General features: G+C 40.3%; 1 protein-coding gene across 1 annotated transcript in view; it reads right to left on the bottom strand.

The window, feature by feature from the left end:
* LOC148824928 (uncharacterized) overlaps positions 1 to 2914 on the bottom strand; it is a 37956-nt gene extending 35042 nt beyond the window's left edge. The window contains exon 1 of the mRNA XM_088926305.1: positions 2527 to 2914. Coding sequence (XP_088782431.1) covers positions 2527 to 2914 — 388 coding nt within the window. The remainder of the gene's footprint in view (positions 1 to 2526) is intronic.
* Positions 2915 to 11065: the final 8151 nt, after the last annotated feature.

An 11065-nucleotide genomic window follows, 5' to 3' on the forward strand; every position in this document is an offset into this window, starting at 1 on the left:
AGCCACAGTTAGTGATAACATAGGGCGTAGTCGAGCAATATTTATGAGGTGAATGAAAGATGTTCTGACAACATGCTGCACATGTGGGTCGAACGTCAAATATCATCCCCAAGTTTTTCAATTTAGACTGAAGCTCAAGTACAAGACCATCTACAGATGGAGTTACACATTGGTCGTACAAAGTTGATGGGTGGTGCCAATAAGCATGACTTCAGTCTTGTCACAGTTAAATGAAGGAAATTTTGAGTCACCCAAGTTTTTATATCGGGGATGCAAATAGAATAGAGGCAGCCACATCAGCGTCAGGTTTGGTATGGATGTATATTTGAGTATCATCAGCATAGTAGTGATAGCTGAGGCCATGTGATCTAAAAAGCTTTAAACTACACACATGCATACAAGTACACTCACAATCAATTTGGGTTGTTTAAACATAGCGGAATATGTGGGTATAAGGGCATGTTCTGATTCAGCTTAGTCAGAAACCCAACTACCATGTAAAAAGTAAGACTACTGTAAAAATATCACTATTACATTACATGTACATTGACACTGCACTGAGAGAGAGAGGGGTTAATACAGACACATTGACTGGACACTACAGCACATTAACACTGCACTGAGAGAGAGGGGTTAATACAGACACACTGACTGGACACTACAGCACATTAACACTGCACCGAAACAGAGGTTAATACAGACATGCTGACTGGACCGTTAATAAACAGTAGATTAACTACTGTAGATTAACACAGCATTGAGAAAGAGAGGGGTTAATGCAGACACACACACTGACTGGACACTCCAGTACATTAACACTGCACTGAGAGAGGGATTAATACAGACACACTGACTGGACATAACAGTAAATTAACAGTGCACTGAGAGAGGGGTCAATAGATACATACGGACTAGACACTACAGCACATTAACAGTGCACTGAGAGAGAGGTGTTAACAGATACATACTGCCTGGACACTATAGTACTTTAACACTGCACTGAGAGAGAGGGGTTAATACTGACACTGACTGGACACTACAGGACATTAACACTGTACTGAGAGAGAGAGAGGTGAATACAGACACATTGATTGACTGGACACTACAGTACATTAACACTGCACTGAAAGAGAGAGGGGTTAATACAGACACGGACAAACTGGAACTAAGAGCATATTACCACTGCACTGAGAGAGGGGTTAATACAGACACATTGACTGCACAACACAGTACATTAACACTGCATTGAGAGAAAGGGGTTAATAGAAACACTGACTGCACATTACATTACTTTAAAACTGCACAGAGAGAGGCAGGTTAATACAGACACTGACTGGACACTGCAGGACATTAACACTGCAATCAGAGAAAGGGGTTAATACAGACATGGTGACTGACTGGGCACTACAGTGCATTAACACTGTACTGAGAGAGAGGGGTTAATACAGACACACTGTCTGCACACAGCAGGATATTAGTACTGCACTGAGAGAGGGGTTAATACAGACACATTGAATGGACATAACAGCACATAAACACTGCACAGAGAGAGGGGTTAATACAGACACACTGACTGGACACTCCAGTACATGAACATCGCACTGAAAGAGTGGTTAAAACAGACACAATGACTGGACATAACAGTACATTAACACTGCACTGAGAGAGGGGTTAACACAGACTGACTAGACACTATAGGACATTAACACTACAATCAAAGAAAGGGGTTAATACAGACACACTGACTGCACACTACAGGTCATTAACACTGCACTGAGTGAGAGGTTAATACAGACACTTTCTGGACACTACAGTACACTAACACTGCATTGAGAAAGAGAGGGGTTAATATAGACACACTGGATTAATATTCAAGGACTCAATACAGACACAGACCCTGGACGACAGTAATACTTAAACCAATTAAATAATGTTTATATACACAAACATTAGTATACTTAGTAAAAATTTAGACCAATACAACGTAAATACAATATTTATAAATGTTCATGTGGATAGCTGCGTCAGCATGCGTAGGCTGCAAAGGAACAAGTAATAGGTTCATTCCATGCTGAAAAAAAGGAGAGGAAAAACACGGCTCCACGGCCGAAACGTTGTGTTTTTTCTCTCTTCTTTTTTTCAGCATGGAATAAACCTATTACTTGTTCATTTATAAATGTTGTTTCTTAATGACGTCGGAGTACAAATTGATTCAGTGAAACAATTGTTGAATGTGAACGAGGTATTTTCAGCACCGTAACCGGACAAAACAGTTCAGTTTCCAATAAAGAATCCCGTTGCTACATCACACAAGTCTTTCCCACGTCACTGCATCTCGCCACTATATTCTCACCACCGAGGAAAGTTTTTTTTATGACACTTTGATAGTTTGTTAGATAACGAGAATGTTTACTCTTGCGAGATGTTTTCTTTAAAATAAAGTTTATTTTAAAAAAATCTCACCAGTGAGAAAGTTATAGACACTGGTTTTAAACACACTGACTTCATACAAGTCACCACACTGACCTGAGAGCTGCAGTTCTGTGTCCATTTCTTCTTTTATTTCTGCAGTGACTTCACAGGGAAGCGTGGATCCAACACGATCTGTCTGTTCCTTATCTCCTCCTGCTCCCGACTCCTTCTCCCTCAGCTGCAATCTCCACTTCAGGCTCTCGTTTTCCTTCTTCAGCTGCGCCATTTCACTCCCGACACTGTCCTCCACACACTGCGTGATTTTAAACACGGCACGTCTCACCAGGATCTGGGAGACGCTGCGGAGTTTGTCTTGAAACTCGTCTTCAGAGTCAGACATCCTGTTTCGGAAAACTTCTGACACTTCATACACGATCGATTTGAGCAAAACCTGCATGAAAGAGTCAAGCTGGGTTTGCAGATTTAACAAGTACTCCGCCATCCTTCTTCAGAGTCGGTCAGAAACAAAGGCTGACTTGCGATGTTTAAACAGAACAACTTCTTTATTTTTATTCTTCACAGATTCTGTTGTCAGGTCTGTGCTCTGTTCAAGCATAAACACAACCGACAAGACGCTACGTTTTCAGAAACTGAAGTTATTAAAAAAAACAACTTCATTCTTTACCTAAAGAAAATGATTCAATCACCTACACGTGGGTGAAATATATGCAGTGTTGCGCAGTGTGATGACGTCATTCGTTAACGTGGCGGCGACTTCAAGACAATCGAGAAGCGGAGCTGAGAAAGAGGAGTCTCTGCAGCCGGATATAAACTTCACTGCACCTCCTATCGCCACCTAATGAAGAGGAGTGAATCACCTGCGACTTGCGCCGTTCGTAACTGAATTTTGTGAAACGCAACAGATTTATTTTTTTGCCCTTCCACAACCCTCCTCCCCAACGAAAACGACTCAAGCGGATTTTTGTTCTACATCTCCCTATGCAGGTTTTTGGTTAAAGAAAAAAAATCTGTCATTTTCTTGCCAGCTGGCAGTATTTCTTCTGCACCGATAAGCAATATTTGTATTTCATATTTCGCAAATTGTATGAATGTTGTTGAAAAACAAGTTATTCCAAGAAAGGAAGTAAATATTTGCATGAAACTAAATCAAGCCCTATGTGATTGTCCTTAATTATACTGTAACGCTAATAGCCACCATTGAGTGTGAAAGCCGGCTTACCAGAGTGGTGATGTCTACGCCCTCCCCTGTGGATAGCAGGGGCTGCAGCCGCTGGGCTGAAGGGAGATCTCTCTTTAGCTCAACTGGCTGGGTCCCTGTTGAGTGACGCCAGAATCCTGGGTTCGAGTCCCCAACAGTGGGGGGCCGACCTGATGTGGCGGCGGTGAGAGCGCCCACGTGAACCCCGTAGTGTTACATTGGTGTCAGCAGTATGATGGGATAGCCCTTTGCCGAGGACGGCGAGTTAAGCGGGGGAGAGTGTAATGCTTACGGCCACCGGAAGCGTGTAAGAGCCGGCTTACCAGCGCGGTGACTTCTCCGCCCTTCCCTGTGATAGCAGGGGCTGTAGCCGCTGGGCTAAAGGGAGATCTTTCTTTAGCTCAACAGGCTGGGTCCCTGTTGAGTGACGCCAGAGGCCCAGGTTTGAGTCCCCGACGGTTGGGGGCCGACCTAATGTGGTGGCAGCGAGGGAGCCCACATGAACCCCGTAGTGTTACAATACATTCTGTATGACAAGACAGGAAGAAAGGCACCTCGGGATTTTGGACACAGGATCTCCTGTTTACTGAGAGAAGTTTTAACCATCTGGCAATTTTCATGTCCAAGGAGCTCAATGTGCTTTCCGTGTACAACAGCGTGTGCTCTACACCTGCCACTGAAACACAGCACACGCTCAGCATCTTGACATCTCCCAAACAGAGCCGTGCAGAGACCTTTTGGTGGGCAGTGGCTCAAAAGGAGAGAAGGGGCACTTTCCGGGTCAGGATTTGTTGCATTAAAGTATCCTGGACACAAATCATGCCCGCTTGTATTTCTGTGTTTTTTTAATTCTACAGGAAGTTTCAATGTGACTTCAGAGGCATTACAGTATTCACAACCTTGGCAAAAAAAATGGTTGTCCATAATTGCTGATTATGTTTGATTAACAGACAAAATATTATACCCCCTCTACTGAGCATATACTTTATTTTCCTGAAATAACACATCTTAACAAGAGGACAGAGCAAATAAAAGAATTACCATCTAATTACATGCAATACCAAATGCAATATTTTTCCATCATAAGAGCAAGAGTTCACATGATAACACATCAAATTAAAAGTTTTTTTTTCCCCAAAAAGTGTCTATTGTGGGACAAATATTCAGGAAGTTTATTACCATTCTCTCTTGTGCGTTAGACTTTCAGCAAGGAAAAGTGAAATTTTTATGATCCATAGCCTTGAAGTACAACGTAAAATTGTTTTATACTGTATATACTTTGTACCAAGATCTCTCAGAAACAAAAACAAAACAATAATATAAGTAGAAGGCAGTCTCTCCTATTTCTGTGAATGAACCATATATATACAACAAATGTTAGCTGTTTATATAAAATGCAAAAAAGACTGGCAAAAATACAGAAGCAGAATTGTCAAGTGACAGAAAAAAACTTGGGCCAATTGAAGATGGTATAGTAGGCTGACACCAGGAACACTTGGCCCACAAACAGCAACAGTATCAGATGTAGCTGCAGTGTATTGGCTTGTGGAAACATATTTACCTGTGTTAATATAGTTCTTTTAAATGGACAGAGAAACATGAACAGACCTAAACTTAACAATTAGTTTCAGTCGCTAAAACTAGAAGTAATGATACTCCAGGAGCTGCTGGAACTCACAATCTCAGCATGACTCTGCTGTATAAATATGCTGACCTATTGCACCACCGGAGCAGCGTGAGTCCCTCTCCTCACACAGACTGATGCTGCACAAACAGGGTGAAACAAGCAGGGTTTCGGCTGTGGATCCATCTCCACATGAGGGAAGGGGACAGTAATACAGCAAGGAAAAGACAGGAGAAGACACTGAAAGTAATGTGCTCGCTGCAAAAGAGGAAGGAGAGATGTGGTCAGACATAAAACAGATTGGTGAATAATTTGAAGCAACTTTTTTGTTGTCAATCAGCACATGGATTTCCCTTCATCTGTCTTCCTGTGGAGGACATGACGGGAAAGGGAGAGGACATGAAGCTCATGTACAGGGGGATCCTGAGGTGTGTCAGGGTGAACAGTTCCCTCATGATCTTCTTTCCCGTGACCAGGTGAGTGTGGCAGGGTTGCCCTCTGTCTGCCCTGCTCTTCTCCTTGGTGACTGAGCCCTTGGGCCTGGCAATCCGCAGGAAGGAGGGGGTGCGCGGGGTCACCTTGCCTTGGGGCGCTGCCACCTCACTGATCTATTATCTATTATCTATTATCTATTATCTATTAAATGGTTAGTTAAAGTTAACCCAAAGAAGGTGCCACAACTGAAACATTGTGTTTCCTTTCTTCTCTTTTTAGCACGGAATAAACCCTTTACTTGTTCCATTATTGGTAAATATTCATTTAACCCTATTTTCTTTATTTTAGCTCTTCCCAAGAGCTCTGCCAGGGAACAAAGTGCATTTAATTATATCAGCTTAATCCCTTCTCTGTAATTGTTTTAGAAGTGGGATTCTCTTGTTTACACTGTCTTTGTGTGAAGAGTAATTATAGAGGTGGAATTTAGTTTAGTTCAGTGCAACAGTAGTTGTTTACCTTATACATGCAAAGGAGATGACCAAGAACTGCTAGAAGTGATAGATATGTTCTTTAATGAGTGACTTTAGGCAGTTGCATAGTAGCTTGAAAAGGCAAAAAGGTAAATAAAATGGATAATAAAAGCTAAAAACTGAAATGAAGCACATTTGTCAGGAGCTAGAATGGACAGCTGGTCTTTTAATTCTGGGGAGACAGAAGTAAAGACTGGAAGGCCAGAGGAGAGTCTGGTAGCCTGAGTGCAGGTAGAGGAGTCACTGGCCTCTGAACCTGCAGTATAGGAAGTTAGTGAATGGATAGAGGTGTGTGAGTCTCGGCTCCAGTATTCCTCCACATTTAAGGACACTTAAATGTCCAGCCTTTCCCTGAATCCTTGGACATTGGCTCCAGTATTCCTCAGAATTCCCAAACATCCGCTCCTTTATTCCTTCAAATTGTAGACATCGGCTGTAATATTCCTCGGAATCCCGCCAGGAAGTTGTGAATTCAGCAGCTCCAGTCTGAGCTCTTCTGTATTCGTACTGCAGTGCCAACAGGAGACGATTGACTCTGATTAAGGTCGTACCAGCATCACTCCCAGTAGCCCAGCATTGCTGGAGAAACCAAATCCTGCTCTGGTGCTGGACAGACCTGACCCTCCTGCCTGGTGTTGAAACTTGAATGCAGTTGAAACTTTCGACTTTTTGTATGATGACATTTAGTACTCAGTACCAATAACACTGCTGCTATTGATGGAGTAGAAATAATTGATGTATTGGCAGTTTTATCTGAGGCGAGAAGTCCTAGAATACCTCCTATAATAATGTTAGGATTCAGAGCAAGAAATATTTTTCCACTTCGGCTCACCTAATGATATTGCATTAACAAGGCTGAAGTTGGCTTCTTATTCGCCAGCTTCCTCTTATTCGCGTTTTCCGATCCACCTTAAATGCTGCTTCTGTGATGTTATGTCGCCTTTCGCCTGTAGATGGCTCTTTACAGTCATTTTTAAATGTGCTAATCCTGAATCCTTGGACATTGGTTCCAGTATTCCTCAGAATTCCCAGACATTAATTCCTTTCTTCCTGTCTTGTCTTATAGAATGTATCACTATGGATGATCACGTGTAGCTTGATTTTGTTTAATGCAAGTTTTCATTTCCTTTCTGGAACAACTTGCTTTTCATGAAATCCATACAGCTTGCGAAAGATGATATACAAATCTTGCTTATTAGTGCATTCTCTCGCTGTTAGAATATTTAAATTTACAACACAGATTTGTTGGAGAACTTGACAAGCAAAAAAGACAGATGGACAGCATAATTATGTCAGGACTGTACATTTGTATTTTAATACCTTTGTATATTTACCTTAATTGTAATTTACATGTAACCTTAAATACTGTTCTATATCAATTAAGTTTGTTATATTTTTAAATAGTTTAACTGAGAGTGCAAGGGGTCTGTTATACCTTGTGAAACATCCAAGACAACTGTAATAGAGGCTCAGATTTTCAAATTTGCTTTAAAAAGAAAACCACAATTTGTACAATATAATCCCTCAATATCAACGTTCAGTTAAAGGATTTGAAGAAGCAACAGCGATTGGAGAGTACATTGATTTTGGGCTGATGAAAATCGAGTAAATAAGACAAAGGCAAAACCTGAATTCACTGGCACTTTCTGCATATTTACCACGACCTTGCCATCTGATCATTAAAAATCATTAAAAATCTTAAAATCTTGCATTTTGCAAGAACTTTTAATATAGCAGTTTTAATTTGGGACATTAGAACATGGATATGAGAATATATGGTTAACCGAGGATGAACAAAGTGTGATGGGACTTTCTGCTTATTGCATGAAACTATCTCCAGGTTATAAAAACAGCTCAAAATTCTGACACTGAGGTCTGAGAGACAGACTATCAAAATCCTGAACTTCAGGAAATTTAACTGTACCATTTTTAAAATATGACCCTGTAAACATGGCATGTCCCTCCTTCCTCATTACCAAAACATCTTAAAATTCCATTAAGATTAAATTAATATTCCGACACTAAGGTAAGAGAGACAGAATCACTCATCATGAACATTTGTAATTACGACACTTCACTGTTGCATTTCTGCGTTGTGACATTCTGAACATGGCATGTTAAAGTATATAGAAAACCTAGATCAGAACAGGCTAAATGCAATTCAAAGTGATTTATATTTTTTTAATTCTTTCTAAATGAAAAAATATGTTTTTCAGGGATTATGACACTTCGGTATTACATAAAATATGCTTCAATGCCAAAATAAATAATAATGGAAAAAATACCACACAGTGGACATTCATAGTTGTGATTATAGGAATGTTATATATCAGGTGGGTAGCTGTGTCAGCATGCGTAGGCTGCAAAGGAAAAAGTAAAGGATTATTCCATGCTGAAAAGAGAAGAAAGGAAACATAACGTGTTGGCCGTGGAGCCTTCTTCAGGTGTGAGAAAGATAGGGCAGTAAGTAAAGATAATTTTCTTTATCTTTGCTTACTGCAGTTTATCTTTGATGACAACATCAAAGACTTTAGGAAGTTTTACGGCTAACAGCTCCACATCAACTTCCTTTTATAACTAACCTCATCAGATCCCACAACTCCCAACTCTTCCAATTTCTCACTTCAGAGAAGGATAAAAAAAACTCAGTCATCCTCTACAGAGAAAAACCATCAACACCCCTACCACCTCCACCAATCCTAACTTTGTTGTTACTACAGTATACCCTCTGACCTTTCCCTTTCACCCCTTTGCATCCTCAGCTAACATATTTTAAAATTACAATAGACTGTATAGTATTTATGTTTAAAATTAAATGTTAAAGTATATAGAATATCTAGATCAGGTCAAGCTAATTGCAGTACATAGTGATTTGTCATTGTCTTACTTCCTGAATGTACAAAACATATTTTTTCAGTGATTATGACATAAAATACACTTCAATGCCAGAATAATTAATCATGGAAAAAATGCCTGCAGTGGACAGTCACAGTTGTGATTATACGAATGTTATATACAGTATCAAGTGGGTAGCTGTTCCTGCATGCGTAGGCTGCAAAGGAACAAGTAAAGGGTTATTCCATGCTGAAAAGAGAAGAAAAGAATCACAACGTTTTGGCTGTGGAGCCTTCTTCAGGTGTGAGAAAGACAGGGCAGTAAGCAAAGATAATTATATTTTTATCTTTGCTGACTGCAGTTTATCTTTGATGACAACATCAAAGTCGTTAAGGAATTCTTACGGCTAACAGCTCCACATCAACTTCCTTTTATAACTAACCTCATCAGATCCCTCAACCCCCAACTCTTCCGGTTTCTCACTTCAGAGAAGGATAAAAAACTCAATCATCCTCTACCGAGAAAAACCATCAACACTCCTACAATCTCCACCAGTCCTTACCCAGTGGGCATTGATTCGTCGAATATACGTATATTCACGGCGAAAATACGGCTATACGTATATACAGTATACGTCGCCGCGACGTATAATCAACGTCGAATTGCAACTGTAAAATCGATGACATTAATAAACGCATATATAACGTCGAAAACACATCTAACACAGTGCCTGAGGCTTTTTACTGTATATATCGTGTGTGCCACAACTAGGAGTATACGGCAGTAATTAATTTATTTATTATATATATTACTATATTTATTATACACGTGTAAATAAATTAATTACTGCAAAAATAATTTACTTTGTACACTGTGCAAAGTGCCGTATACTCCTAGTATATTCGACGAATCAATGCCCACAGCTTGGCATACAAGGGTTTTGCGGAGGGGGTCTTGCCACCTGCCTGAAAAAAACAGTAAAATGTTTGAGTGCCTATAGAGTTTCTATTTTTATTTTCTTGAGAAAAGTTGATACCATTTCCTGGACATCCCATCCCCCATCAGTGCGCAGTGCCCGGGGAAAAATCTGTAATCTGGGTGTCTGAAATTCTGAGGGGGGGTGATATTTCGGTTGAAACTGAGCTGTACGGTGCAGCTACCCAAATGAAATCTCGCAGCTATGCCATTGATTAGTGCTTCATGATAGAAGATAAGGACTAGCAATCTGGTATTTGCGATGAAGTTCAGTTTCACATTTTTCGTCACTCTCGTGGTTTGTATTGCCTGGAGCGAAAAGTACCATAAGCATTCATTTTTGCAGCTACATGGAGGTTCTGAATCGTTAAGAAAAAAATTGTTGTAAAACTAACAGAAAGCACAGACTGCTATAACTAGTCCTAGTTATATAATGATTTTAAGTATAATGATAAACTACTGCAAGGAATCCGTCCACCTGAGCAAACAGGATCGTAATATTGACACTCAATAACGACACTGATATGTGCAGTTCCTGGACAGATAGCCCTCCTGCACATCAAACAGTCCGACTGACTGTTAGTGTCATTTAGTGTTGTCTGACCATTGACAAAGTACAGCTATTTTTTTAGGGCGCAAATTAAGTTAGGTAAATCTTTTTGCCCAAAGCTGAAGGGGCGACATTCCTCCCTCCCCCCGTGATGCCAGGCCTGTCCCCATCCTATTCCATAATGTAATTATATATAATACCATACAACAGTGCCCGATCCTTACTAACTGCATGCGTTAAAATTGCACATCAGCACATAGCAGGGGGCACATAGCCGCGATGTATTATCAATGTTAAATTTCAACCATAATATCGACAGCATTAATAAACGCATACGTTGAGAAAATATCTAATCCAGCATATTTTCCGGTTATATACCACAATGCATTGCTAGTATTCGTTGGTCACCATTTTGGACACGTTTTTCAAACGTAGAAGATTGAAGTATTTATCCGCAAATATATCAGCAATCCTCTTTTGACGAG

The sequence above is a fragment of the Atractosteus spatula genome, chromosome 10 (assembly GCF_055471065.1).
Source record: "Atractosteus spatula isolate fAtrSpa1 chromosome 10, fAtrSpa1.hap1, whole genome shotgun sequence".
Classification (NCBI taxonomy): domain Eukaryota; kingdom Metazoa; phylum Chordata; class Actinopteri; order Semionotiformes; family Lepisosteidae; genus Atractosteus; species Atractosteus spatula.